At 57.4% G+C, this 27,704-nt stretch overlaps 13 protein-coding genes and 1 non-coding gene across 14 annotated transcripts; 7 read left to right on the top strand and 7 right to left on the bottom strand.

Moving 5' to 3' along the window:
- Positions 1-496: 496 nt before the first annotated feature.
- EHS24_004335 (uncharacterized protein) lies at positions 497-1,594 on the top strand (the record flags this gene model as incomplete). The annotated part of the gene is made up of 1 exon (XM_028619923.1): positions 497-1,594. One exon carries the CDS (start codon positions 497-499, stop codon positions 1,592-1,594), a length of 1,098 nt encoding a protein of 365 aa, XP_028478895.1.
- A 193-nt stretch (positions 1,595-1,787) lies between these two features.
- FPR4 (peptidylprolyl isomerase fpr4) lies at positions 1,788-3,451 on the bottom strand (the record flags this gene model as incomplete). Its single annotated transcript, XM_028619924.1, has 4 exons — positions 1,788-2,117; positions 2,475-2,709; positions 2,757-3,361; positions 3,428-3,451. The coding sequence occupies 4 exons, from the start codon at positions 3,449-3,451 to the stop codon at positions 1,788-1,790; spliced, it is 1,194 nt and encodes a 397-aa protein (XP_028478896.1).
- Positions 3,452-4,037: 586 nt separating this feature from the next.
- On the top strand, positions 4,038-4,847 carry ARC19 (Arp complex subunit; the record flags this gene model as incomplete). The annotated part of the gene is made up of 5 exons (XM_028619925.1): positions 4,038-4,040; positions 4,100-4,218; positions 4,263-4,470; positions 4,628-4,798; positions 4,839-4,847. The coding sequence occupies 5 exons, from the start codon at positions 4,038-4,040 to the stop codon at positions 4,845-4,847; spliced, it is 510 nt and encodes a 169-aa protein (XP_028478897.1).
- Positions 4,848-5,339: 492 nt separating this feature from the next.
- On the top strand, positions 5,340-6,930 carry RPN8 (proteasome regulatory particle subunit; the record flags this gene model as incomplete). Its single annotated transcript, XM_028619926.1, has 6 exons — positions 5,340-5,363; positions 5,401-5,426; positions 5,611-5,739; positions 5,952-6,052; positions 6,106-6,714; positions 6,767-6,930. The coding sequence occupies 6 exons, from the start codon at positions 5,340-5,342 to the stop codon at positions 6,928-6,930; spliced, it is 1,053 nt and encodes a 350-aa protein (XP_028478898.1).
- A 543-nt stretch (positions 6,931-7,473) lies between these two features.
- On the top strand, positions 7,474-7,977 carry EHS24_004339 (uncharacterized protein; the record flags this gene model as incomplete). The annotated part of the gene is made up of 2 exons (XM_028619927.1): positions 7,474-7,853; positions 7,911-7,977. 2 exons carry the CDS (start codon positions 7,474-7,476, stop codon positions 7,975-7,977), a joined length of 447 nt encoding a protein of 148 aa, XP_028478899.1.
- Positions 7,978-9,193: 1,216 nt separating this feature from the next.
- On the bottom strand, positions 9,194-9,595 carry EHS24_004340 (uncharacterized protein; the record flags this gene model as incomplete). Its single annotated transcript, XM_028619928.1, has 1 exon — positions 9,194-9,595. The coding sequence occupies one exon, from the start codon at positions 9,593-9,595 to the stop codon at positions 9,194-9,196; it is 402 nt and encodes a 133-aa protein (XP_028478900.1).
- A 74-nt stretch (positions 9,596-9,669) lies between these two features.
- On the bottom strand, positions 9,670-12,211 carry EHS24_004341 (uncharacterized protein; the record flags this gene model as incomplete). Its single annotated transcript, XM_028619929.1, has 4 exons — positions 9,670-10,199; positions 10,240-10,636; positions 12,070-12,086; positions 12,133-12,211. The coding sequence occupies 4 exons, from the start codon at positions 12,209-12,211 to the stop codon at positions 9,670-9,672; spliced, it is 1,023 nt and encodes a 340-aa protein (XP_028478901.1).
- Positions 12,212-15,343: 3,132 nt separating this feature from the next.
- On the bottom strand, positions 15,344-15,812 carry EHS24_004342 (uncharacterized protein; the record flags this gene model as incomplete). Its single annotated transcript, XM_028619930.1, has 2 exons — positions 15,344-15,739; positions 15,777-15,812. 2 exons carry the CDS (start codon positions 15,810-15,812, stop codon positions 15,344-15,346), a joined length of 432 nt encoding a protein of 143 aa, XP_028478902.1.
- A 407-nt stretch (positions 15,813-16,219) lies between these two features.
- EHS24_004343 (uncharacterized protein) lies at positions 16,220-17,870 on the bottom strand (the record flags this gene model as incomplete). Its single annotated transcript, XM_028619931.1, is given in 8 exon segments — positions 16,220-16,224; positions 16,244-16,438; positions 16,472-16,520; positions 16,557-16,736; positions 16,774-16,858; positions 16,964-17,098; positions 17,137-17,274; positions 17,317-17,870. 8 exon segments carry the CDS (start codon positions 17,868-17,870, stop codon positions 16,220-16,222), a joined length of 1,341 nt encoding a protein of 446 aa, XP_028478903.1.
- An 839-nt stretch (positions 17,871-18,709) lies between these two features.
- On the top strand, positions 18,710-18,809 carry EHS24_004344. Its single transcript has one exon. It is a non-coding gene; the product is annotated as a tRNA-Cys (tRNA).
- Positions 18,810-20,008: 1,199 nt separating this feature from the next.
- Positions 20,009-21,677, top strand: EHS24_004345 (uncharacterized protein; the record flags this gene model as incomplete). The annotated part of the gene is made up of 4 exons (XM_028619932.1): positions 20,009-20,393; positions 20,444-20,460; positions 20,512-21,176; positions 21,227-21,677. 4 exons carry the CDS (start codon positions 20,009-20,011, stop codon positions 21,675-21,677), a joined length of 1,518 nt encoding a protein of 505 aa, XP_028478904.1.
- A 100-nt stretch (positions 21,678-21,777) lies between these two features.
- Positions 21,778-25,480, bottom strand: EHS24_004346 (uncharacterized protein; the record flags this gene model as incomplete). Its single annotated transcript, XM_028619933.1, has 3 exons — positions 21,778-24,527; positions 24,568-25,396; positions 25,433-25,480. 3 exons carry the CDS (start codon positions 25,478-25,480, stop codon positions 21,778-21,780), a joined length of 3,627 nt encoding a protein of 1,208 aa, XP_028478905.1.
- Positions 25,481-25,652: 172 nt separating this feature from the next.
- Positions 25,653-26,583, top strand: EHS24_004347 (uncharacterized protein; the record flags this gene model as incomplete). The annotated part of the gene is made up of 3 exons (XM_028619934.1): positions 25,653-25,775; positions 25,824-26,303; positions 26,389-26,583. 3 exons carry the CDS (start codon positions 25,653-25,655, stop codon positions 26,581-26,583), a joined length of 798 nt encoding a protein of 265 aa, XP_028478906.1.
- A 403-nt stretch (positions 26,584-26,986) lies between these two features.
- EHS24_004348 (uncharacterized protein) lies at positions 26,987-27,298 on the bottom strand (the record flags this gene model as incomplete). Its single annotated transcript, XM_028619935.1, has 1 exon — positions 26,987-27,298. One exon carries the CDS (start codon positions 27,296-27,298, stop codon positions 26,987-26,989), a length of 312 nt encoding a protein of 103 aa, XP_028478907.1.
- Between the last annotated feature and the right edge of the window lie 406 nt (positions 27,299-27,704).

The raw sequence follows: 27,704 nt of genomic DNA on the forward strand, positions 1-27,704 counted from the left end.
CAGGAGGAGCGATGGGAATGACGAGGAGCAGATTTTTCGGCCATTTTTGCAGATTTTCTCATTGACGCACTGTAAATGCACTGCGATTGCTATACCCATGCAATCTCTCCTTCATGCACTCCAGAGTAATTACGTGTTATTGGGATTATTGATGGTGATCACGTAGGCTTGCACTGGTGGTCAGTTCTGATCAGTGAGGGAATGCGACGGAATAGGATCTGGCCTGATTGTTCGTGAGCGCCCAAAAATGCCTTCAGCGGCCGATCGCTTTCGGTGGACATGTCCACAACTGACTGGCAATTGACACCATTCTCTAGAGTTATAACAACCATTCTCGAGAGACATGCACTACCATCAATCTTTCCAGCTCATCCGGGGCGCCACTTCTATCACTTCATACTACCACTTGCGCCACATTAACCAGGGTTTTATACATTTCACCATGGTCGGAATCCTCTCCAGGTGCCTCTTGGACTCACAGATGTTCCCCCACATCATGGACGAAATCATCTCGTATGCATCTTACTCGGCCCTAGTCGCCCTCCGTGCGACATGCAAGGCCTACGAAAACAGAATCACCCCGATGATCGGCGAACATGTCAAGGTGGAGACCGGAGTCGTCACGGCGGTCGACGGCCGGTTCCCCAGCTGGGAACACCCAAACAAGATCCCGTACGCCGTCAAGGAGGCGTGCGCTCAATACCGTCGCGACTACGCTGCGGGACTCAGCAGACGTCCCATCGACCCGGACCTCGCGCTCAGGATCCGGATGTGGGACCTGGACAGGATGCACAAGTACATCCAGCACTCCAAGGTGGTCGACATTTGCGGTCCTGTCAAGCTGGATTTCCTCCGTGGGCTACTGATGCGCACCCAGTCCCCTACGTTGCGTATCAAGAAGAGCAAGTTTGGCCAGCGCTTCTCCACCCACCGGATGTGGGATCTGCTCCAGCACGTCAACGTCGACCGCATTGTCTCGTTTGAATCGCTCGGAAATGACAACAGTGGCGGAACGTGGTTCCGCGCCGCTCGTGTAGTTCTCAACTACTCCTTTGTGGCTGAAAGGGGCATTCGGCGACCGCACGACGTCGCGCTCTGCATCGAGACCCTCCGCGAGCTCGTCATCGTCTTCCGCCCCGCCACCAAGTCCAGGGCCGGGTTTGCATCCGTCCACCTGTACACCTTGCTCAACATTCTCCAACGGGTCGCGGAACACCTCGTCGACACTCTCCTCGTGTACGGCAAACCTGTCAAGGTGACCATTGTCGGGTTTGATAGCCTCCCTCCGCGGGCCATTCTGTGTCCTGACATTCCGAGCTCGAGGGAGTGGGGCGGGGACGACGCCGTCTGGACGACCGACAAGGGGAGGAAGGAGATGGAGAGGGTGGCGAGAAACGAAATGGCCGGGTTTGCGCACCGCGCAATCATCGAGGAGGAGGGCAAGAAGGCTTTTGAGCCCAACCTGAACGAGGTGGTCATCAAGTTGGCCAGTGGCGTAGAGTTCCTCACCTTGGACGAGTTCCGCCAGACCATGTCGCCCGAGCAGTTCAAGATTGAAACCGACGAGGGCCACATTTATGATTACGACGGCTGAATTAGTTTGTTATTTGCCAGAGTTCTGCCATTCATGAGTTACACCATGCCACTGTGTATGCATTACATGGGATGCCGTGTCCAAGAGACCAGACGGCTTTTATTGTGTTTTATGTATGTAGTCCTAGCCTCCTGGGCCAGCTCCTCTATCATACAAGACGCCCAACTTCACGACAAAACTCTTTCTCTATAGCTTAGTTGATGGAGACAAGCTTGACGTCAAACTTGAGGGTCGAGTTGGCGGGGATTCCGGGAATCTTCTGGTTGCCGTAGGCGAGCTTGGCGGGGATGGTGAGACGACGCTCGCCACCAACGGCCATGCCGGCGAGACCCTGGTCCCAGCCGGCAATGACCTCACCGCGGCCGAGGACAAACGAGAAGGGCTTGCCGCCGGTGTTGGCGTCAAACTGCTTGCCGTTGGTGAGCTTGCCGATGTAACGCATGCCGAGGCGCTTGCCGGGCTTGGCGGCGGGGCCGTCGCCGACCTTGACGTCCTCAATAACAAGACCCGAGGGGAGAGTCTTCTGTGATGGCGTTAGTTTAACTGACACAGGTGAGATCAGACTCTGACGACAGCCGAAGACGCGCGATGATAACACAATTAGCACCAAGCCCAGTAACCGCAACAAAGAGAGCAATGCAAACAGCGGAACAACAAGTTACGCTGTGCATTACTTCCTATAGTCGTGAGGGTTGGCCCAAGGCGGCCTTTCTTGGTGCAAAATAAGGTGGAGGGGGTCATGAAGTTGGGGAGGACGTGTTGCTAGACTTGAAAGCTTGGAACGGCTTGAGTCTGCAAGGAAGGATGGAGGAGGATGGGTGGGGAAAAGATATCGCGCGTTCTTCGATTGTCGAGTCGTCGTCTTCTAGTTCTTCCTCACCTTCTTGGTCTCCTTCTCCTTGGGGGCGGCGGGGGCGGCAGCGGCGGCGGGGGCCTCCTCGGTCTTGGCCTTCTTGGCGAGCTTCTTCTTCTCGGCCTTCGAGAGGGCCTTGGCGGGCGAAGCCTCGGGCTCCTCCTCAGCCTTGCGCTTGGTGGCCTTGACGGGCTCGGCCTTCTTCTCCTCCTTCTTGGCGGCCTTCTTCTCGACCTTCTTCTCCTCGATGGCGACAATCTTGCTGTAAAGGTGTTAGCTGTGCTCCGCATAGAGGCTATATCGACTTACCCCTTGGGGGCAATCTCCTCGTCCTCAGAGAACTCCTCGACCGAGAACTCGTCCTCGTCGAGACCCATGTCCGAGTAGTCGTCGTGCGACTCGCAGTCCGAGTCGCAGTCCGACTCCTCCTCGGGCCACTGGTTGACGTAGTTGCCCATGAGGTGGACGGCGTTGGGGCCGGAAACCTCAAAGATGACAACCTCGCCCTCGACAAAAGTGAGGTTGAGGACAGCCTGCTCCGACTTGCCGGCGGTGAGCGAGCAGAGGACCGAGGTCTCCTCAATGTCCTCGTCGTCCGAGAAGTCGTCCTCCTCCTCGTCGTCCGACTCCTCCTCGTCGTCACCCTCCTTGTCCTCGGCCTCAGCGGCCTCCTCGGCGTCGTCGTCCGACTCGTTCTCGGCGATCATGGCGTCCATCTCCTCGTCGTCCATCTCCTCGTCCGAGTCAAACTCAGAGTCCGACTCAAAGGCAGAGGCGGGGATGGGGTGGTGGGTGACCTTGACAACCGAGCGGCCGTCGTTGGAGCGGAGCTCCTCGGTGAGGGCGGCGTTGGTGATCTGGAAGTCGCGGCGGACGTAAAGGGGGACCGGCTCGCCGGGGACGAGGGTGAGCGACTGAAGGGATGGTCAGCTACGGGGGGGTGGGGAACAAGACAGGTGGTGAAGCTAGCATGTACGTACCCAGAGGTTCATGCGGACAGTCATTTTTGGTAGAGAGAGTGTTGGGGGGTAGTGGAGAGGGAGAGAGAGAAGAGGATGTTTTGGTGGGATGTTTGGAAACGTTCGTCCGGGGCCGCCCTCTATTAACTAGTGTTCTGGCGGTGACGTTGGGTGGATGGACCCCCTCTTTCAAACTTTTTACTTCCGTCCATCGAGCTCTCTTGATCCTTCCGCCAGCTTCCAGGCACACTACATGAGCGCGTAGAACGCCCAGCCACCACTGCATGCCCTGCACGCGCCGCGCATGCGCCGCCCGCAGTCATGGAGATGAGCAGAGCGAGCGGGGCGAGGCGAGAACGCTTACGTATAACTAGGAAGCAGAGATAATATAGGCGATTACTTAGGCTTGCTATCCTCTCCGTGTGCCTATTTTGTTTACGTAATCACGGAATTCAGGGCAGGCTGTGACGCACCCACAGCCCCGACGTCGCTCGTCGTGTCCAGCTCATCATCGCCGTCACATCTACACCACCTCCAACGCCCTCCCCGTCCTCCGCGGTACCCTTGCGCTCCTCACCCGCTGGATAGGCCTCTCTTTACTCCTCTCCTCCCTCCTCCAAATCTATTCGCCATGGTGAGCTGTCTTGAAGGGCTTTGACAGCTCCTCGTACGGCGCACTGACACTCTCTCCAGTCCAACACCCTCCGCCCTTACCTCAACGCCGTGCGGGCCACCCTCACGGCGGCTCTTACGCTGGAGAACTTCTCCTCGCAGGTTGTTGAGAGGCATAACAAGCCCGAGGTCGAGGCTAAGTGAGCTTCGGTACTCGTCCGCCAGGCGCACCACTGACCCCCAGGACCACACCCGAGGTGCTCCTCAACCCTCTGATTGTGTCGCGTAACGAATCTGAGAGGGTGCTCATCGAGCCCTCTATCAACTCGATCCGTATCTCGATTTCGATCAAGCAGGCGGACGAGATCGAGAAGATTCTCTGCCACAAGTTTACGCGCTTCATGATGATGCGCGCTGAGGGTTTCGTCATTCTCCGTCGCACGCCCCTGCCTGTACGTGTCTCCTGCGCACAATGTGCATTGTGTTGTGCTGACATGACTTCTTCCCACTCTGCCCGTTGCCTCTTGTCGTCTATGCTGCTGCATGCTCCGCCATTTTGCTATATTGACCTTGCTCGTGCATTCACTGGCGACTGGCTTGCAACAACAGGGCTACGACATTTCCTTCCTTATCACCAACTTCCACTCCGAGACCATGCTCAAGCACAAGCTCGTCGACTTTATCATCCAGTTTATGGAGGACGTCGACAAGGAGATCTCCGAGATGAAGCTGTCCCTCAACGCCCGCGCGCGTATCGTCGCCGAGAGCTACCTTGCCACTGTAGGTTTCACAAGCTGCGACACCGTGCTAACCCATCCAGTTCACGTGATTGTAGACGGTCAGAAGATTGAAGTGTACCAGGGATGCCAAGATACCCGCACGACGTGCTGGATGCACAAGTACTGATGGGCTGACAACTGTGACGGGGTGAGTCGCCGACCGATCGACAGCCGTTACCACCACTATTTCCACTTGCCCAACTGTGCTGCCACAACTCACCCCTCCTCTCCACCTTATCCGCTTACCGCATCATCCATATACTATGCATGTGTCTGTCTATGATGAAACCAGTCCACAGGCCACTGGCCACACCGGCCACACCAGACATCGATATCGCGGCATCTTTGTTGAATTCTATAGGCATGCTGGCACGGGCGCACGCCTTCCAATTCCAACACCGTCCTCGTTCTCCGCCGATTTGCTTCCGTCAACTGGTGAACGCTGACGCGCGTGTGTTGAATCGACCACCAAAGCCGTCATTGATCTCGAGCAGTTCTCTCCAACACCCCAACCCATTCATCTTCCAGAGGATAGCGGCACCATGCCCGGCCTCACCACTGCTCAGGTGAGCTTAACACCGCCTTGTTGCAGCTGACATCCAGGTTAACGAGCTTTCCGCGACGAATGTGTGAGTGTCAGCTCTGCCCTTGCGCGTGTGTTCATCCGGCGCTTCTGATCAAGAGGTGGTGGATAAGCCTGGCGCTGGGGCTGTGCTGTACTGTGCGGGTGCCTCGGCTACCATGGCGTGAAGGCAGCTGCATTTCCCAGCGCGAGGGTATCGGACAGAGCAGAGGTACTAACCATCCCTCCAGCGTGATCCACCCCCTTGTCCTCCTCTCGGTCGTCGACCACGCCTCGCGCGTGCCTCTTCCCAACAAGAAGCGCGTCCTCGGTGTGCTCCTGGGCCAGGACGACGGCACTACCATCAACGTTGCCAACTCGTGAGTCAGCTGGGAGGTGTTAATGATTTGAGCTGACAGTTGTTTTCCTTTCCTTGTCGCGCCGTCCACTCGTTCTGCTGCCTGTCTATTGACCTGTCATCGTCATCAAACGCCTTCCTCCCTCCTCCCTCCTTCTTCCTCCACCCTCCGTCTTCCTTCCTCCACCTTCCCCCGCCTTCTCCGTGGTTGTCCACCTTTCCTTGAATCCACAGGTTCGCTGTTCCGTTCGAGGAGGATGAACGAGATCCCAAGACGTTCTTCCTTGACCTTGACTATGTGGAGGAGATGTGGCGCATGTTCCGTAAGGTGAACGGTAAGTACAGCTTGTAACTGTTTTTGTCGAACCAGCTGCTAACACCTCTTCAGCGAAGGAGAGGCCAATAGGCTTTTACCACACCGGCCCGCGCCTGCGCTCGTCGGACCTGGAGATTAGCGAGTTGTTCAAGCGCTTCTGCCCTCGTCCAGTGATGGTGATTGTGGATGTGCGCGCGCACGGTGGCCGTGGCGACACTGGTATCCCCACGGATGCCTACTTCGCCGTGGAGGAGATTCGTGACGACGGTACCGCCACTCAGCGTACCTTCACCCACGTCCCAACATCGATTGAGGCAGAGGAGGCAGAGGAGATTGGTGTCGAGCACCTCCTGCGCGACATTTCCAACTCGTCGGCATCCCAGTCCTCGTCCCTCCTCACCACCCAGTCGCTCTCGACCCGTGTCGCGTCCCAGCTCGAGTCGCTCCGTGGTCTCCACGCCCGCCTGGTCGAGATTTCCGAGTACCTCAACGACGTCCGCAAGGGCAAGGTGCCCGTCAACCACCAGATTGTCTACCAGGTCCAGGAGATTGTCGGCCTCCTGCCTCAGCTCGGCGGCGACGTCGAGCTCGGCAAGGCCTTCCGCGTCCAGGTCAACGACCAGAACGTCATGGTCTACCTTGGCCTTATCATCCGTACCGTTCTTGCTCTCCACAACCTCAGTAAGTGTCAGCTGTAAATGCGAGGCGTTCTTTAGCTGACAAACTTCCACAGTCGACAACCGCATTGCCAACGTCCAGCAGGAGATCGACGATGCCAAGTCGCCCGAGGAGAAGAAGACTGAGCGTGCGGCCGAGGCGGCAGGAGTGAAGACCGACGACGTCAAGCGTGCCAAGCAGGAGAACACCGAGGACAAGGACAAGGACACGAAGCAGTAAATCGTGTACATGTACACTACAATTACACCATGCAAGATTGCTACACCATGCACGATTGTTTACAGAAGCGCTGTTATGGCGAGTCTTGGCCAGTAGCTGTGCGGCAGAGCCGGCGGCAGTAGCACGGCCCCCCGGGCAACGCACACGACCGTTGGCTGCCACCATTTTTCAACCTTTGTAGTGACTGCCCAGTTCCCACGAGTAACAATAATAATGTGTGCTGCCAGTTCAAGCCACTGTGCGCTGCCAAGAGCTGGCGCTGAGACAACGCTCTGGCACTGGACAATGCCCCATGTTGAATGCCTGCCCAACATTCCAACGACTCTTGTGATTATTTCCGTTCCGCCCCGCCCGTGTGCCGATCCCTCCGTCAGTCACCGTTGGTCGTCTGCAAAACCCCAGATATATGACGTCGCGGTCCCCCACACTCGGCAACGCATGCCCCCCAACTTGCGCGCACACTCAACAACAAACCCACCCGTCTCTTTTTCTTTTCCTTCCACCACACCCCCAACCTTCCTCCCTCTCCACCCCATGTACACCATGGAAATCTCACAGCACACATGGCGCGCCCTGGGCATGTCCGTCTCGGGCGGCTACTGTCTCCTCGGCGCCCTCGGCATCCTCTTCCCACACGCCGCTGCCGTCCTCCTGGTCGGCCCCGTCCCGCAAGCTGCTGGCACACCACGACCGATCCCGTCCCCCGCCGAGCGTGCAGCGTTCATCAGGGCCGACCGGGCCAACGACAATTTCATTCCCAACGTCATGCCCCTCCTCGGCGCGCGCGATCTCAGCATTGGGCTCGCGCTCGCGCTGTTGGGGCGCGCCGACCGATGGCGCGAAGTCGGCATCGTCACGCTGGCGGGTCTCGTGCTGTGTGCAGCGGATGTGGTGACAGTCTACAAGCGCCGTGGAGCTGCCTGGTGAGTCAATTGGCACGACGGTCGTGACGGGGATGAAAATCGCTGACAGAACAAAAGGGGTCTGCTACTCGCTGCCGGCGCGGCATTTTGGGCGTTCATTGGATACGGCCTTCTTTCGTACTGAGCAACGATGCCTCGACAACTTTCCGCGTACACACGACGAGACGAGGACGAGAACGACGGCGGCGGCGAGGACGCGGCCAGCACCGTCAGGGCACGTATTCGAGCGACCATCACAGTAAGAAACGTGGAGGTGTAGGGAATGGTCGCGTGGGGCAGGGCATCCATGTATAACCATGTTCATTAGGCCCTCAGCCTTCGACTAAGGCGTCCACTGCTGTTGACCGTCAACTGACCTTTCCTCACTCACCCCAGTCCCCCAGCCGTCCATGACCGATGGCTAATGGTCTGCCGGCGTGCGAATATGCAGAGAGGTGGTGGCTTCGGAGAAGCACAAGAACCATTCTTTTGATGCGCGTGCCTCACGACGCCGCGAGTCTCTTGTGTCCTCCGAGCTCGGTGAAACACGGTGAAACCCGCGTCAAGACAATGGATACAGATAACGGGTAATCTGGTCATGGACCTAATGCGCTCACAACGTTAACGCGAAGGTGAGCGTCGGTCACGTTTCATGGAGGATGGGCGCCTCGGAGTTTTGGGGAGAGGGGCAGCGGCACCATCACTGCCGAATGGATCCCCTGACGGGCGCCAACCTGGCGTTGATGGATGTCCCCATGCAGTGTCTGTCCTCAGTAACTGGTTTACAAGCTCGCCAGCTGTCGGAACCTATGTCAAGGGAGGGGAAAGGTGAGACATGCACCACCAGTCTAGTGTGGCTTGCTCCCTGTGCACAGTCACCATTCCTCGCAGTGATAGGTTCCAATGGGTAACAGACGCTCGCTTCTTGTGGGTTAGGGGTAGTTGCCACACATGCTCCCCAGCGTAGCACCTGGGCGAACATATGGCGGTAAGCTACCCGACACAAGCACTGTCCTACAGGCAGATGATCAGATGACCATCCTCCTATTCGTTAGGCTAGGACATGGTACATGAGGGGATGGGTACTAGGCTGGACACGAGGCTCATTGTTCGACATTTTGCTCAAGGTGGCGTTTTCCGGAGTGACCACTTGCTTTTTTCGATCACTCTGGCTTCTCCCCGACTCATCAGTGGATAACATACACGACGTCTTGTTCTGTACGTCGGGAAACTGTACGAGGCACAGGGTATCACAATGCATAGTACTTTTTTTTGGCTTTTATTCTTTTAATTTTGGTTCTGGTTCTGCTATTCTTTCTGAGATTCTGACACTTTCTTTCGGGAACTTGAAAAACTATTCTTTACTGAGAATTGGCTTGAGGCAGGGACTCAGGGGTGGCAGGGGTGGTGACAGTGAGGTCGCTGTTCTTCTCATCAGATTCGGCGTCCTCGGCCGGTTCCGACGCGACGAGACGGAGGAGGGGATGGTCGGCATGACGGACCCAGACCTCCGCGTTGACCTCTTCGAGAGTGGTCGGCTCGTCACCAGCAGCCTCGCCGAGCCAAGCCTTCCTCAGATCCCACCTCTGCTTAAGAGTCATTGGCCCCTTGCGGTTGTACATGGAGTCCATTGCAATCTCCAGGAGCATGTACTTGTACGTGTCAGGGACTGTGGCTGCAATGTCGGGCCTGCCGAGGGCGATGAGCTCCTCTTGATAGAGGAGCTGAAGCGGGGTAAGGTTGGGGGTGAGGTCGCAAATCATGCCGTCCCAGGTGAAGGCTTGAGCGAGGGGCACGGTTCGCGTACTGGGGGTCAGTTTGGACCACGAGCGGGAACTTACAACTCCCAATCGATGATGCCCGCAAGGCTACCATCGGGTTTAAGAAGGAAGACATTTGGCTTGAGGTCAGCGTGCTTGAGGTACGTAGGGCCTTCCTCAAGAAGGGCTGGGCACATGCTGATCATGTCCCGGATGTCGAGACACTCGAGGATCTTGCCAAGATTCTTCTTAGCCGTCTCAATGCCGGTTTGCTTGCTGAAGTGCCCAAGTGACCGGTCGATCATCGCGTAAAACAGCTCGGCCGTGGAAAGGTAAGACCCCTCTTTAAGTTTATAGGAGATGCGTGGCACATGAAGACGGCCCACATGTGGAAGGGCAGACGGGTCGTCTTGTTCTGGAGGGACTAGAGAACCAATGCCGGTGAACGAGACAGCTGAAGCTTGGACTGCAAATGCGGCGAGATCCCGAATGGTGGCTCGGTTCCATCCACGAATGTCGCAGACGTAGTGAGGGCGAACCAGCAGACCCTCCGAGTCCTTGGTTGGCTGTCCGTCGATGTACTCCATAAAGTAGTATTCGGGACAAACTGTATGTTGTTAGATGACCCGCTTCAAAAATAAACCCACTTTGATGGGCTGCTGTGCGCTCAGGCTTCCACACCCTTGGAATGAAAGACGGAGCCACCTCATGAAGGACCTTGAGAGTCTGGAACTCGCTCTCCCTTCGTGCACGGCGGCGCTCGGAGTTGGGGTCTTCGCTGTAGGAGACTCCCTGCCCGACACGAGCCAGCCAGCGCTCGCCCGTATCGAAGGTAATCGGGACGTTGATGTTGAAGGCTCCAACCATAAAGTGCTGGTATAAATCGACAAAATCGCTCGGCTGGGGCAGCTGGACAGTGCAAGTGGAGGCTTGAGGATTGAGGGCCAGTGCGTCTTGCTTCATTGGAGCTACAGCAATGTCGCGAATGACGGGCGCCCATACAACACACCCGGCAAACATCTTGGCAAGGTGGCGCTCCTCCTCCTGTAACGTCAGCTGTCCGTCATTGGTGTTAACCTACGGATAAAAGCTGGCAGGGATGATGTTCAGTGCAAAGCTTTCGATGGCACAGCCAGCACTGGAAAGGAGCGAGGCCCATCCCCACCGCTTGGGATCCTGCCGTAGCAAGCGCGGTGCACCCGTCGACACTGCACTCGGGAGGTGACATGGGTGATTCAGCAGTGAGTAATGTTGGTGAAATGACGAGAGATGCAGAAAGGGAGGGAGAGGGGTATTTCGGCGTTGTGCTGGGTACAAGTGTGGGGAAATGGAATGCCAGGGGCTCTCCATCAGCGAGTCGAGTCGAACCGAGTAGGTGTTTTCGCCACCACATCATTCCATCAGAATCCCACCGGTGGCCGGCTGCATAGTACCATAGCACCCTTGTACTATTGTGTTCACGCCTACACAGTCTTGGGTAAGCGGTCCGTGCTCATCCCCGCCGCGGTGAGCCGTGGGGCGCAAACATTCCTCACAGTGCTTCGCAGCAAGTGACCACAACCTCGCGAGCACGGCCCTCACGCCTTGTTTCCAATTTCCAGTCCACCTGAGAGAAAGCCCAGTCACAATGTGAGTCACAATGCGCACCTTACTGTACAGGCGTACAGGCAACTAACACCATCATCATTCTTCACGGAAGGCAGACGTGTTCAGACGTGTTCAGACGTGTTCAGACGTGTTCAGTGCCATGCATCTGTTTCTAGTGCCGTTCGCTGGCTGGCGCAAAACTCCCCCTTGTGCTTCGGTGTGAAACAAGTTCATCATTCATTTGTCATCACACCTCGCTGACTTTCATACACGTTGCTTCCCAGAGCTCGGGTGGCCAATCACTCTCCACATTTTAAACCAGCATAGAGTTGATCCCCTTTAAGTGCAATCTGATGCGCTCCCCGCTGCCTAGACTATATACAATTATCATGCACTCACGAGTTTGAGGCATTCCAGTAGCAGCCATGGCAGGTCCTTACCGCAGCATGGCATACGAGGTTGAGCAGTAAGGCGATGGGGTCACTACAAATCGAACAAACGCTGGCAGTACCGCAGAAGACGCCCGTTGGCACCCACAAGGCCCACCCAGGAACAACGAAAACCAGCAGTGGAGTGTTGTTACTTCGAAATAACATGCACCCTGGAATCTCTCATTCGCTGCACACGTCCAATTAAGTGAATGGTGCTTCTTATGGGCGAACCGCGGCGTCAACAAGCGCAAGGACCACGCGAGTGCTCACGCACCAGCCACAGCCACTTCCACAAAATCCCATACTTGCTGGTGCATACACCGAAGCTTCTTTCTTCAACACGTTCAACAACATCATTGACATAATTCACTAAACTTAATGGCGCGAAGGTGGCGCCGGTTTGGACAATTTAGGTATAGCACATGTTTAATCACTGTCACTTTCGGACCCGCTGCCCACGGAGCCAGGCAACCAGTCTGATGGTCAGTGGACATGATAGAGCTTGTCAGACACAAAACTCACGATCAGGACAATAGTAGTCCCCGTACTCGTCCTTGTAGCATCCTTCGTCATCGCAGCCAAAAGACTCGCAAGTGGGCATCTTGAGAGGTGGATCGTGTGGGTTTCAAACGGGCGAGAGGAGGTGCTTTCGCTATGGAGCGAGTGCAATGCGATACTTGGGGAGGTCGAATTGCAGAAATTGACCTTCTCTTATATGCATCTGGTCTTGGGGAAAGGGGCGAGGCAGCAAGGCTTCTGAGCCCGCGATCAATCGTGAACGCTGCGACCGGCTAATGACCGTCTGGTATTGCACGAGAACTATGCATCGCTGTGAATTCGAATCTGTGAATTCGAATCCACGAAAGGCACAAGAATGATACCTAAGCAGCACGAGCAATGGGGCCAGCAATGGGACCGTGCGAATGAGTGGGAATAATCGGGGGCGATGACAGCGGGTGACAACAGCGGGCCGTGACAGCGGGCCATGACAGCGGATCATGGCATCAGGGAGTGACACGTGAATCATGGGTTTACTGTACACTGCCTTGGTGTGCATGTTGAGTCAAATACGAGCAGGGCAGGCTGTCATTCGTCACAGCCTGTCTTCTGACCATGGTTGGGTTTTTTCAAGTTAAGCATGTGGCAATTATAGTATGTGTATGAACAACTATGTACGGGCCAGGTCCGGAAGGAAGTAAGGGTCCCCCGCGAATCTACATTTCTCTATCAGTTTTGTTGCTAGAGCCAGTCAACCAACACCGTAGAATAGCCATCCAAAGGTGCACAGACTGGTATAATGTATGCATTCCGAGGACAAATACAGCGCTCTCCCAGAACAGCACTTTTTGAGCTTTTAGGGGCGCAAAGGTAAACTATGGCGCGCCTGCCACGGCCAGCGCGCACCTATCACCTCAACACATGGCACGTATAGTATGGCACGCGACACGGCACAAGTGGCGCGGCCATGAGCGACAGACAAACTGCCGCGCAGCGGCGGTAGTTACCTTGCACTGCACACACTGACTGTCGGTATTCACTACGAAGGTATGTGAGCTGTACAGTCCTATACAGTACCTAAGATACTGGGCATACTGTACCCGCCCGTAATGTAGAGACACAGCGCTTGCACAAATTTAGAGTCCGGTTCAGCTATGTAGAAACCCCTGCCGTATGGCAGGTGTACCGGATTTAGGTAGTATGACAGTTGCATACGATCACCAATACTTCACTAGATTCATACTCAAACGGCGCCGGAGGGACTGAGGTTTCACATAATTAATCATCCTCCTCGTCACTGCTGGGCGGCCCCGAGTTGTTGCCGTAGGTCAGGGAGTCTGGTAGTCAGCGGCTACTTGCAGAACGGTGGACCTTGTCACACACGGCGGCACTCACGTGTAGCACAATACTCCTTGTTAGGGCCATAGGCAGCCGGTTCATTGCAACCGTTAGACTCGCAAGTGGGCATGATGTTGGGAAGTGGGTTAAGGTGAGAGGAGAGGAAAGGCTGGGTGCGGAAAGGTTGGAATGAGAGATGTCGAGAGGTTGAGTTGCAGAAATTGGACCTCCTTTATATCCATCTGGTCTTGGGCAAGCTGCTGCGGCACGAGACGCCGACTCGATCATGGGCGCTGTGTGAATCAACCTTCCGATATCGTGCCACGCCAAGAAACGCAGCAGCTCCCACGAGCACACACAAGGGGAATGAGTGACCTGCAGCCGCACAGTGTGGCCGTGATTTGACCGCATTGCCACACTTTCAGGTTGCATCTCCTTTCCATGAAAGGCCTGCTATGCTATGGGGATAAGGGGGCATCCTGCTGTTCGTAACATTATCGCCTTTGCTGGGAGGGATGAATCTCGCAGTGATTGGGAAAGTGAATGTCTGATGCCATCAACTAACTTTCGAAAGTCCCCAGACACTGAGAGCCCTGACAGCGGAAGCACTCGATAGCTGACAGGCCTGACCTGGCAAGCGTGAGGGGGTGAGAGAGTGAAAAGGGTGGGTCCTTGACCTAGATGCATGATTGCCTGGTTACAAACTAGGTGACCACCCAACTGTTGTCCGCAGAGCAAGTGGCTTCAAAAAAGTAAATTTACTTCCAATACACATATATTGGTTTCATCTTCTGCACGGGCGCACGGGCCGTGCCCTCTGTCTTCCCAGTGACCATTCCTGCCCCACTCATTGTCACCGTGCCCTCGAAGTCCACATTCCTTCCCACAAACACCTCTCGTATGCTTCTGACAACCGGGTCGCACCACCCCTTTCCGTTCATTCTCACCTTGTTTCCGAGCTTTACACATTCCCTCGCCTCGTTTGGCTCTATTTTGCTCCGTGACAGAAACGTCCCAAGGTGCTCAATGTTACGCCCCGACGCCACTTTCGCTCAACGCCACCCCTTCCGCGTCTCTCCATGTCCAACAAGGATATGATCTTAATTCTTGGTTGCTCATCTCGCCCTTACTCACCCTCGAGCTTCTTGTCAATCCCTATCAGTCCCACTATGCATAGCGAGAAGCGAGCCCTGACCCCGAGATAGCACCCAACACCCTAGCTTGCATCGGCAGGGAGGTGTCGACGCTGGCCCCTCCCTTTCACTAGGATCTTCTGTAGGCGTACTCGTGTTCAGATAGGCTGCACTCCCTATAGTGCTTCTGCCCAGCTTTTCCTTGGCAATAGGCTGGGTGCCTCATCCCGGGCTGCCAAGACCAAGGCCACTGTCGTTGCGCAGCATGTAACCTCGGCCATCATACCTCGATGTCTGCACAAGAACTAAGTGGCCACAGCCCTTTCTGAGTTGCATGGGCCGCCGCAGTTGACAATTCACACGTCACCCCGCACTGTACGCCCGTTGACTTGCTTCACCCAGGTCGCACTTCTGTCTGTGTCCTAAGCCATCACTCGCAGCCGCTGCGGTTGGACGCGGTCCACATATCATGTTACTGTATTCGGTATCGTTATATTTCCCTGTGAACGTTGGCTCGCACCGTCTAATGTGTAGCGTCTTCTCTCGTGACATTTCTCACGCCTCCTTTTCGAGAGTCGCTGTTCTCACCACAACCCTGCAAGCGCTATCTCACGCTTTCCTGGGACTGATGCTAGATCAGATCTGCGAGGTGTGTAGCTCCGGAATACCATCGGCGCCCGACTGCGTTTGGGAAGCAGACACCCAGCATCCGATCGGTGGGACAAGGATGCATCATTTCTGTAAGCCATCCCCCTCGCACCACTCTACTCGTCCTCCTCGGGCAAATTCTGCTCGACGCGTGGCAATGTGGCTGCCTGGTAGGCAGCGCCTAGAGCCCCTACGACCAGCACAAAGTCGATGACGTGGTATCCTGGGCGGGCATAGTACGCGCCCATGAAATGCGTGGAGTTGTACAGCATGTGGAACGTCCTGCTTGCGAGCACCATGTAAGCTTGGAGGGAGTACGCGCCCGCAAATGACCTTGCGCGTGCGTTGGTGAACATCTGCAACAGTGCGGAGGTGACAAGAGCCGGGATCGAGATGATCTGCAGCCAGTCTGTGTCCGTGGTGCGCTGCTCGCGGGTTTGTTCAGGCTTGACCAACCAGCTTGTGTCGGGCCCTTGGCAGATCCAAAAGAGGCCCATGGAGGCGAAGAATAACTGTTGTTTGTCAGTCCCGATAGCGGTCGGTACTCACTCCGAGTGTATACAGCCACGACAGCTGAAGGCGCATTGTTGCTCGCTCGCGATGTGTCCACCGGCGCCAGTGAATGGTCCAGCCATCGCCAACTGTGATCGGCATAACAAGCCATACTTGGAATAACAGTGGTACCTGGCCGATGCACGTCATAGTCAGAGAGAAGATCTTGAATCCCTCGTCAATCTCTTTAGAGGCACCGATCCGAGAAACTACGAGCGTTTTGGAGACCAGCATGAGAAGCGCACTTCGATGATTGACACCTGCTGTCGTCCGGCGTGTGTACCAGTATAGAACTGCCAGTAGCCAGCTCAAAATGTCGCCCGATAGGCTGCTGTCAACAGATAGTTTCGGCGACGACTTACTGTAACACAACGAAGAGAACTCGCTTCCACGCGTGTCCAGTGTCCACTGTGGACCCCAGGAGCCCATCTTTCCGTCAGTCAAGCTCGGGTGAATGAACTCACGAGACAAGTCCCACCAGTAGTGAGCCTGCTTAAGCTCGAGTTCAGTCTGATTATGGGCTGGGCTCATCGCGTTTGTAACGTGGTCTTTCAAGTGAAAGAGTCTCTCGCGATAGGGGTTGAGAACAGACACTCGGAGGGAGAGGGTCATGTTGATGCTGGATGGACCATGCTGTACGTCGGGCAGGTCTGAGCCGTCTGGTATTAGCATAGGCCGGCAGCTGCGCTCACCTTCCATGTCGGCCATGAATGGGCGAGTGATTGGCAGTCGAATGCGGTGCTGACATGAGCTCTCTCACTATCCAGGGGTACGCACCAGTGGGCCAGCGCCATGCTGCATTACACCAATGTATGGGCTGTACGCCAACGGCCGATTACCCTCCTTGTCCACGTCGCCAGCCAGCTCGTACCCGGCTTCCCAGTGGCCCGCGACCTCGTACGACGAGTTGTGGCCGACGAAACGGGTACCGTTGACGAGTGACTTGTCCCTCTCCCACTGTAGACGTCAGGTAAGACAGAGAGCCTGAGCGTACCCCTTGTTCGCTCCACATCTTGAACTTTGTCTCCCACATTTCACGATCGAGGTGGCGCGTCTCGTTGACGAAGTACACATGTGCCCTGGAGTCAGCGGGTGTTGCAGCATTGAATACGAACCTGTTCACTAAGTATGGGTGATGTCTGAGCCGTTCGTCGGCCCCAATGGGTACATTTGGGTACAGATACTCGTTCCTCGGGTCCGGGTCGTCAAAGTCGTCAAAAATGATGTCATATTGGTCGACAAACTTGACAAGGGGGATAGACACGGCCATGTTCTCGACTACGGCACGGTGTACCGAGCCATCTTCACCCCATGCCAGGCTATACACGTCAGACACTGTTCTTCAATGGTAACTCACCTAGGGTTCAAACGGGGCCATTGCATGATTGTAGGTTTGACCGATGTGAAGTTGGTGACGTGGTCAAGTACCGACGGAGACCGTGGGTTGATGACCACTGTGACACGAACGTCGTTGGGATAGATCCATTCGTCCTCGCTACTGATGTCAATTAGGTCGATAACACCACTGGATACTCACAAGCGTGCCAGCGGTAACTCAAAGTTCACGTCGACGTCGCGGTCCTTATCGTTCAGACTACTATCCTCGATGACAATCTTCGAGAATACGATGTCCTCCTCCGGTAGGTGGCTGAGCTCGACCAGGGGCATTCCGATACGAGAATACAGAAATCTCTGGGCCTCTGTAACCTCAGCCTCGTCCTCCCAGTCGTCCGCGTACATCTCGGGATGTGCTGTGTCGGCATTGGCGCGGCGGGCCCACACTGTCACCGCGACATCGAAGCGGGTGTCCGTGTCGATTAGCGGCTGGACGGTGGACCTGTTTGCACCCGGCGCGGCGTATAGCTCTCTTCCGAGTGGGGAACGGAAATGCCGCACCAATGTTGTCGTCGTCCTCAGCAAGAGGAATATAGTGAGACTACCGACAACGACGCAAAGAATGATGGCCAGGATAGCACAGCAGCGGAAACAAGAAAAAGGCTTGACCTGTCGGCGACGTTTCAGCGATTTGGGTGTCACCACTGTATCCTCATAGGCGTCCACCACAGCTGATCCAGGCGGGGGCAGCGACATGATGGTGGGCGGTGTCGCAAGTAAGGCCGGTATGCGTCGTGGCGATGAGTGCAATGCCGAGGGAGCGGAATGGTTCAGAGATCGATCAGAGAGGTTGAGTAATCCGCAGGAACATGGTTAAATATCCCTGAGGTCGGCACGCGCCCTCGCCTTGGCGTTGGGCCAATGCGGGCCAGGGTTGACCTCGGCATGTTGGCATGTGAGTGGTAGGCATACGCGGCCGTAGGGGAGGAGGCTGACCAGACGACCGATACCTGGTGGATCCGGGATAATGTGACGTGGCGGCTCTCTAGAAAGTAGCAGGCTCCTCACGGATCACGGAGGAGCGTCGTGAACGTCATGTTCACCCAATCCACAGTGACACACCCATCCGCAGCGGCAGTTGTGCTTTTGCTTGTACATGAGCACTTGCAGTCGCGTGCAGCCAGTTGGTACAGGTTTGTGCTTGAACCTGGGGATCAGCGGGGAGGTGATGTAGCAACAAAGACATATGCCACGCGAGTACGAGTGGCGATGACAGGTGCTGTAGCCTTCACCTTTGCGACAGCCGTCACGAGTCTTCAGCTTGACCACCTCCGGCATTGCTGGCCCACCTTGGAACGTTTTCTTTGCTTGGTACATGAAGAATCCTGGACTGGTAAGATTTTAGAGTCTTTTCCGGAGATTTGTTGGCACCGCGCCACAAAGTTGCTAAACGAGGCCCACCTGTGGGCACCTCCTCACCGACACCAAGCTGCTCCAGTCGCAAACCGACTGCAGGTACAGGTCTGCGACACAAAAAAGCTTGATTCGAGCCCTGAGAGGCCTTAAATGTGCACCAGTTTCAGCCTAACAACATCGTGGCTTTAGCACAGCGGTAGTTGCGAGAGATTGCAATTCAAGAACATCATTGGTCTGAACCACATCTCTAGGTCCCCGGTTCGATCCCGGGAAGTCACTGTTTTTGCTGCCAGCCCGTCCTGGAACACGTTCTATGCTTGTGCATGCTGTGGCGAGGGAAGAAGAATGATCAAGATCAGTGTTGGTTGCATCTGCGCATTGGGAACGTGTGGGTGGCATCGGGTGTTGATGGAAAAACACCGATGAAAACCCCTTTTCAGACCTTTGGAGACAGAGGCCGAGACTTTCAGACTTCTAGGACAGAGGCGGATCACTCAGCGTGTTGTGTTCCTGCCAAACGTGGTCTGCTTCAGCCGCGGAGAAGAGAAACGCTGACCACAGCGACATGGTCAGCGTTCTCCGGTAACTACTGTACTCCCAATAACGTCGCCTGCATGTCTCCTCAATCACCGCCCAGGCGCTCTTATTAGGTTCTGTATCCGTGTTCAGGGGTCTCCACTTGAGTGCTGTGAAGCGGTGGCTGCCGCACACCGTCGGCCTTTTGTCGCTACGGCCAGTGCCACTTCCTCAGTCGCGTTCGCGGCACAGCTGGCACAGGCTTGTACCGGACTTAACACGTCCTCAATACGCTGGTTCTGCATGCCGGTCACGCGCTTGGACTTGTTGCCAAGCCGTAAATACGGCGGAAATAGGTCCAAAACTCCTCCGGTCACGGACTCCACCGACAACCCCGCCCAGCCCCACCCGTTGCCCTCGTCCGGCCCGGTCAACTCCGGGTCAAGTCATGTCCACCAACAGTGCAGAACAACCTCCCGAGCGGCGACCAGCATAAGACTGCTTACCAACGCGATGGTGTGCGAGCACCTACGGCATGGTCCGAAGTGGTCAGCAGGTCAATAAACTACCGAGCGCACAGAACAACTCACCAGACTGATGCTCGGCATCCCATCGGCATCTTTACAGAGCCCAACGCCGGTGTTCCTGGTATTGCTCTTGTTGACTCAGCCCTGTGTGTAGTGGTCCGGCGCCGGGCCGCCGCAGTTAACACAGGTGTTTCTTCAGTTGAGCCGCGTGAGCGAACGAGCAAATGCGCTTTATGCGAAATATGAACATGTGTTGCATTCGTCTCTCAACCTTGGCATTGTCACATACGACCACCACCTGTTCATTTGTTCTCCATCTGAACGACTGTTGAGGACGACCAACACGGCGACCTTCCCGTTCCCTCCCCCACTCAACTCTCCCCGCCATCTCTGACTGTCGGTGACAGCCGACTCCACGCGCGCACCATGGACGCCATGGGCCCTCTGGATCCCACGGATCCCGTAGAGGACGCTGAGCTGCATCGTCGACTGCACTGCGATGTCGAGGCCGAGGTGCGCAGTGGACTGCACAACGAGACTCAAGCGTACTCGGACGAAAAGCTGCACCACGCCATTTCGCGAGGCTCCAGACGTTCGACCGACCGAGCACCAAGTCCGATGGGCGGACTGGACTACGGAAAGGAGACTTTGCCGGAGGAGGCGGGGAACCCAGACATGGACTGTGGGATCAGCTCCGGTGCCCCAGAATCGCAACATACAATCGTAGAGGAGGTGGACGACGACAAGCCGGTATACGAGGACCCCGGACTGTGGGGGTGGCTCGACTGCCTGGGGACCGTGTTGGTGAATATGATCTGTTGTGAGTGGCAACCAACGAATTTGCCTGTACTCGTGGCTGACGTAGAGCAGATGGCATCACCCAGTCTGTGCGTATTCGACCTCGTGGCGTACATGTAGAATACTAACAACTGCCTCAGTTTGGCGTGTTCCAGGAGTACTACAAGAGCAACCTCTTGAAAGACAGCACCGGCATGGCCATCTCGTGGATCGGTGCTATCCAGTTCTGTCTCTGTCCCATGCTGGGATGTATCGCCGGTCCCCTCTTCGATGCCGGTTACCTGAAACCCCTGCTCATCGCCGGTGGCTCCCTGTACAGCTTCTGCCTGATGATGACCTCCATCTCGACAGAATACTACCAGGTCCTCCTTGCGCATGGCATCGGTGTGGGACTGGGTATGGGTCTCATTTTTAGTCCCTCGGTCAGCACTTTGCAACACCACTTTGGGCGGTCGCGCTACCGTACCCTCGCCTACGGGTTCCAGGCTTCGGGCAGTGCCATTGCAGGCATCTACTTCCCCATCGCGTTCAACTACCTCATCCCCGCCGTCGGTTTCCCATGGACCATGCGCATTTTGGGTTTTATCGTCCTCCTCTTCGTCTCCGCATCATACGTTGTGCTGTCCACCACCGTGCCTCCGCGCAAGGAAATCGCCCTCATGAGCCCCAAAGTGTTCAATAACCCGGCCTACGCCGTGTACGTTGGCGGAGCATGTCTCTGCTCGTTGGCAATCTATGCGCCACAGACGTTCGGCGTGACGTACGCGACGTACCGCGGCGTACCCCTCACCATTGCAAACTATACGTGAGTGCCTTCCCCACCATTCTACATGGCCCATGCTGATCCTTGGCCAGCCCCGCAATCTCCAACGGCGTTTCCCTCATCGGCCGCATCCTTCCTCAAATCATCGCCCAGCGCGTCGGCCCCATCAACGTCTTGAACGTTGCCGCGTGCATGTCTGGTGTCGTCCAGTGCCTGTGGACGCTGACACGCGGAACCGCTGCCATCCTCGTCTACGACGCAATGTACGGTATCGTTTCGGGCATGTACGGCGCCTCCCTCAACCCGGGAGCAGCGACGTTTGCCCCGCACACAAACCAGGCGGGGCTGTATCTCGGAATGTGCTTCTTCACCACCTCCTGGTTCTGGCTCGCTGGTACCCCGATCAGTGCACAGCTGATCGACGGCAAGGGGTCATACCTCGCCGCATCGCTGTATGGCGGCGGCGTGTTGTTGATGGGCGGGTGTCTCATTGGCACCGCACGGTGGATGCGAGGGCGCCAGGTGGGCACTCCTTGGGTCTGAAAGCATCTGTACTTTTATTTCTCTGTATACACTAGAAAAAAAAATCCGGGTCTATGCATGCAGTATTGCTGTTCTCTGTGTGCTAGCTACTACGATACTCCTACTTCCTCACCTCGATACGCTCGATGATACCCTGGCCCATACGCGCAATCTCGGCCAGGATGGCCTTGCGGTTGATGGCCACGAGGGCCGCCTCGCCCTTGGACGGTTCGGCGCTGTACCCGATGAAAGGCTTGAACGCGCGGGGAGCGTTGCGCGCCGGGTTCCAGAGCAGACCGACAGCGCGGCCGCCGTGCAAGTCGTGGAAGACAAGGACCGAGTCACCATATGTCCTCTTCAGAGTGTCGACGAGGAGGGCGGCCGAGTCAAAGCCGACACGAACAGAGGTGCCCGAGACAGACGAGAGGTTACGGAACGCAAGCTTGCTCTCCCACGCCGAAGTGTCGGGGTCGAGGGCCTCGGCGGCACGTGTACCCTCCGTGAGGTGGAGGACGGCATCGTAGTGCTCGAGCGGAGTGGCGAAGAGGGTCGAGACCTCGAGGTCACCCTCGTCCTCGGCCGCGCGCACCTGCGCGAGGGTGGCGCCAGCAAGAGCAGCGACACGGGCAGCGACAACCTTGCCAACACCAGCGGTCCAGCGGGTGCCGCCAACGTCGTTCTCGGTAGCCACGACCCAGGCGGCAGAGTGGACGTCCTTGTCGGCAGCACGGCGCTTCTCAAAGGCAGCGACCACCTCGGCGCGCTTGGCAGCGTCGAACCGAGGACGGCCAGACGCGCTCGCAGCGTCGCGGGTGACAGCCTGGAGAGGCACAAAGGCAGGCTGGGTGTTCCAGTCCCACGACGAAAGGAAGGCGAGGGTGCGCAAGAATCCGGCAGTAGCTGAAGACGGGGTGGCACGCGCGCCAGAGTCAAGGTACGTCCTAGCCACGATGAGCTCAAGCGTCTCCGAGTTCAGGTGCGGGGAGAGGAGGTGCGCGGCAGCCCAACGCTTGAGAATACGAACAGCGGTCGAGAAGCTCGGGAAGCGGTGGTGCATCGGGGCGAGGGAGGCGTGATGAGACGGGGCGTGCTCAAAGCGACGGGTGTGCAGCGCAAGAGCGGGAGTGACCAGGCGACGGGGAGGGGGAGGCAGCTGGTTGGGAATGCCTGGGGGAGGAGGGGCAAGAGCACGCTCGAGAAGAGTCTTCTCGCGGTCGTGGTGGACGCGGATGCGGAACGCCGAGCCGGCAGGAAGGAAGACCTCGAGGGAGGCAGCATCCTCAATCTCGGAAGCGCCGGCGTCCAGGGCAATGTTGGCGCGCACACCACGCATGTGGGTCTCGACGACGCGAGCGAGCTTTTCAAGAAGTGCGAGCTTGAGCTTTTGGATGGCCGCGAGGTCATCAGGCCAGCGAGGCGACGACTCGAACTGAAGGGTCACCTCGGCGACGGGGGTGTACGACAGGCAGGCGGGGGCGCTGGCGGCACGCGCGGCATCGAGGGGGTGGGGAACAAAGGTAGCCGAGTACCGGAGCAGCTCCGAGGCCGGGGCGACGTGCAGGACCGCAAGAGGGAGCTGGTCGTCAACATTCTTGAGGAGCTTGTACAACGCCTCGTAGCCTTCCATGATCGGGCGGAAACCAAACTTTTCAGCGCCGGCAGTGTTGACAGCGTCGCGCGCCGAAGCAGGAACCTGGAGGATGGAGAGCCACTCGGGAGTAGCCGACACCGAGACGGCTTCAGCGCCGAGGTGGCGCTTGACGAGCCACTTGACAGCGAGCGAGGGAATGAGGACAGCGTCCTCGGGACGCGCAACATCCCACACAACCGACTCGGCAATGGAACCGTCCTTGAAGCGGCGGAGGTCGGCACGCTCTCCCCAAAGGTCGCGGAAGGCGGCACCACCAGCCTCGTCGCTAGAAGTGGGTCCCATGTCGAGGATACGGGTGGCATCGGCGCCATTCAGGAGGAGGCCGACAGCAAAGGTCGAGTCGGAGAGAACACGGGTGTGGACGAGCGTGGCGCGGTCAGTGAGACCACGACGCAGAACGTCGGCGGCACGGCGGGCCTGGCGAGCGATGCGGCTGGGCCATTCAGCCTCGTCGACAATCTCAACATCGTCCTCGTCGTTCACAGTGACCACCATGTACTCGTCAAACGAGGCCGGGCCGAGGGTCTGGTCCTGGAGGAAGACCTCGGCGAAGCGGTCGACGTTGGCGTCCTCGAGCATGGCGAGCGTCTCGCGCGCGTGGTAACGAAGGAGCTGAACGTCTCCCTTCTCCCAGTCGCCAAACACATTGACCGAGCCCGTTGGGTCGACAAAGACGTCGCCCTTCTCACCAACCAACTCGCTCTTGGGGATACCTTCGCTGCCACCCGCCATGAACACGGGAGTGGCCTCAAAGTCGGTGTGGGCAAGGAACTCCCATGCCGCGCGGAGAGCACCCCATGCACCAAGACCGCGACCCAGGCCGCGCGAGCGCTTGGTGGCCGCACGGTCGCCCGAAATGCCACCGACCTCGCCGCCGTCGACGACCCAGCCGAGGAGGAGACCGGCAAACCATCCGCTGGCGCCGTGAGCACGGTCGAGGCCGCGGCGAGCGGCCCAGATACGCCACAGAGCGAGGAACTTGGCAGCCACACGGTCGTCGTCGCCAAGGGCCTGAGAAGTGCGGTGAAGATGCAACAGGTGGGCCTTTTGCAGAGTGTCGTGAAGGATGGAGGTCGAGCACTGGGGAGTAGGGTTCGACTCGTCGTCGTCGCCGCCGCTGCGAATGAGCGTCTTGGAAGGGTAGAGTGTCGACAGCTGGAAGGTGTCCTGGGGAACCGAAGCGTGGACGCGGATGTCAACCGCGTGCTTGAGTCCTTGTGCTGAGGGGTTAGCTAAAACAATTCGTCCCGAGCAACGCACCCTTGCCAGCGGCGATGGAGATGATGGGGCGGCGGTCGTCCGCGTGCTCCCACTCGATCTCGACGCCGTGAAGAGGCGAGTCCGTCTTCTTGGAAGCCTTCTTGAGGGCATCCGCAATGACAGCGAGGTAATGTGCGCGCTTGTGGAAGTAGCGGTATGCCATGCGGTCCTTGGGGGAAAACATGGTCTGGGGCATCACCACGACAATGTCAACGTTGCCAGCCTGGCCCTTTGCCTTCTTGTAGCCGCCGCACACGGCCCACGAGCCTGCAACAACGACCTCGGCGGGAGCCTCAAACCCAAGAGTCCACTGGACAGCGACATCGCCCTTGATGGGGGACAGCTCCTTGGGGCCGGGGAAGGGGATGGGAGTGCCCTTGAGACGCGATGCGGCCTTGCGAGGCGCGACGGCAGGGAGGGTAGGGATGGCGTGCACGAGGTCGTGGACGGCGCCAAGAAGAGTCTTGAGCGCAGGGGCAGGGGTAGTGGGGAGGAGAGTCGACTTCAAGAGCTCGTCGAGCTGGAGGGAGAACTTGTTGCCGCCCGACGCCTCGGCGGCACGCAGCTCGTCGAGTTCAGCGAGGGTGGGGGCGGCGTACAGGTTGCGCGAGCGGGAGGGGCCGGCGGCGGCGGGCTGAGCAGGCTCATCGCCAAACTCCTCCACACCATCGTCCTCGTCCATCTCCTCGTCGACATCCTCGTTCTCGTCGTCGTCGTCGCTGTCGTCGTCGCTGACCTGCTCGTCGATCATGGGGTCGTTGAGGGTGCTGTTGGCGGCAAACGCAGCCTCCTCATCCTCAATGTCCGACTCGGGCTGCGCCTTGCGAGCCTGCATGTTAGCGCTGAGCAATAGCTATGTACACACCTTCTTGGGAGCCTTTTCTGACCCGAGAGACTTGCGCTTGGGTGCCATGGTGGATGTTGTGTTGTATTGAGTGTGGCCAAATGGAAATTTCAACTTGGGTGGAAACGAGGCCCCGCAAAATCTGACCCTGACGGGGGTGCGCGGCCGTCGCCTTCGACCCATGTCCTCGACTTTTGTTGCCATCTCGTTCCGACTTTTACGCAACATCAACACCATAACCATGTCTTCCACCGACACCCCACCGCCTGCAGCGGTTCCTGCGCACGTCCAGGCGATGGACGACGATGACCCCAAGGAGTACAAGCCGAGCCCCAAGGTCGCCGTTGTCGTGGCCGGCGCTGCCGTACGTTCCAACGTGTCTTGCCTCCCGTGTCGGTTCTGACAATCGCAGTTTGCACTGACGACCGGTTTGACGCTCATGGTCTTCCCGTTTGTGAGGCAGGCGGCCAAGATGTCCCAGAGGACCGAGTTCATGTCGCACGCACACCGCTCCAGGCCATTGAGGACTCCCCGTGTTCCCATCCAGGCCGCACCTCTCACCACCACTGCTCCTGCACCTGCTCCTGCTCCTGCTGCACCCGCCCCCGCTTTGGTAGCTCCCGCAGCCCTCACCTCAGCGTCCACCTCTACTCCTATCGCTACTGTCCCACAATATGAACCGGTCCACCCCGTTCTTGAGGCTGCCCGTGAATTCAACGACAAGGAGGAGGACTCGCTCTGGGGTCCGACCATTGTCGACGAGGAAGGCAAGGAGGTCGAGCCCGCTTCTCCCTTCCTCGGCATCCAGGCCCTGGGTATCGCAACAGCACTGGTTGGTGGATTCACCGCCCTTGGCGTGTGGGTGACTGCCAAGGTTCTCGGTGTCAGCAGCGTGAGTTCAACGGGCGAGCGGGTCTTAACGAGTCCACAATCATCCCGTTTACCAGTGCTTATTCAATGCGTGACTGACTTTTCAGATGGAGGAGTTTACGGCCAAGATGCGCGAGAACGTGGAAGAGTCCATGCCCGAGTTCATTGAGAATGTCCGCCGCGAGAGCGAGGAGCCTGCCCCCGAGATCCCGGACCTGCTCGACCGGAAGGGTATCGATCTGCACGAGGGCAAGCTCTACGCATTTGTCAAGAGCTGGGGCTACGGCGACGAGGACAAGTAGGCACAGACATAGAGGACACGGACAGGTTTTTTTACACATGGCATTGCATAGCGATATATATCAACAGACACGGGCGGGGCTCGGCCCCCTCCTTGAATGGCTTGTTGTAAGACTTCTGACCTTTTTTGACAACGTTCCTCGTTCTCGTTTTGACTTTGGGTTGCAGACTTCTGATCCTCTCTTCATCCCTTGGTGTACTCTACTCGTTGACCAAGGCAGCGCCCGCCACCCCTGCCTGGCCGTCCCCTTTTCTTGACAATGTGGCGGCATGTCAGCATCCGCTTGTGGCTCCCTCGGCAGCAATGGTAGTGGCTACACGTGTGGTGACCAAGGTCCCCTGATCCTGAAGAATCGGAAAGAAGAAAAGCGTGCAGAAGTTTAGTCGCGGCCGTCCTGTTCACCGTCAGCTCCAAGGTTGTAGGCTGTCTGAGCCCACCTGGTGCATCTGCTGGAGGTCACCAAAGTTCTTGCCTCCTGTGACCTTGTGGTTCTTGCTCTTGGGGTCGCGGGGCTTGGTCTTGGAAGGGTCCTTGCTGGCCTGGCCTGTCTCCGCCGACGGAGGGTGGATCGTGGATGGATTGCCCGCCTTGTACAGCGGTCCCTCGGTCTCGGGGTTGGCCTTTGCGTGCGACTCCATGTGGACGGCACGGGCGGCGACAACGCGAGGGAGGACCAATGCTGGGCGAGCGGCAGTGCGGAGAGTGAGTGCAAGCATTGTGGATGGGGTGTCTCAAGAGTCGTGGTAGCTTGTGTGTGTGGTGGACGATGAACGGCGCGGTATGGAGCGGTCTGGGGTGGTGTATGAGATCTACTGGGAAGTGGGGGGGCTCTCTGGTGGCCGAAATGCTTCTTCAACTTCTCCCACCATATATAGTCCGTCGGTGGGGGGGGCTAGTGGCCATACCCGACAACCGAGAGCACGGTGACCGAGCACACGTCTGACCGGCGGCTCCGCAGTGTGTGTGCAGTGTTCTGGCAGGAACAGTAAGCCGTACCCCGTCGTACCGTCGTCTTTGTCTTGGAGCGCAACGGCGTCAGACGACTGCGGCATTGGCGGCAAGGGGTGGTGTCCGAGTGCCAATGATGCAACAGACCCCATGACGTACACTGCCAGACCTTTT

Source organism: Apiotrichum porosum (genome assembly GCF_003942205.1).
Source record: "Apiotrichum porosum strain DSM 27194 chromosome Unknown scaffold_2, whole genome shotgun sequence".
Lineage (NCBI taxonomy): Eukaryota > Fungi > Basidiomycota > Tremellomycetes > Trichosporonales > Trichosporonaceae > Apiotrichum > Apiotrichum porosum.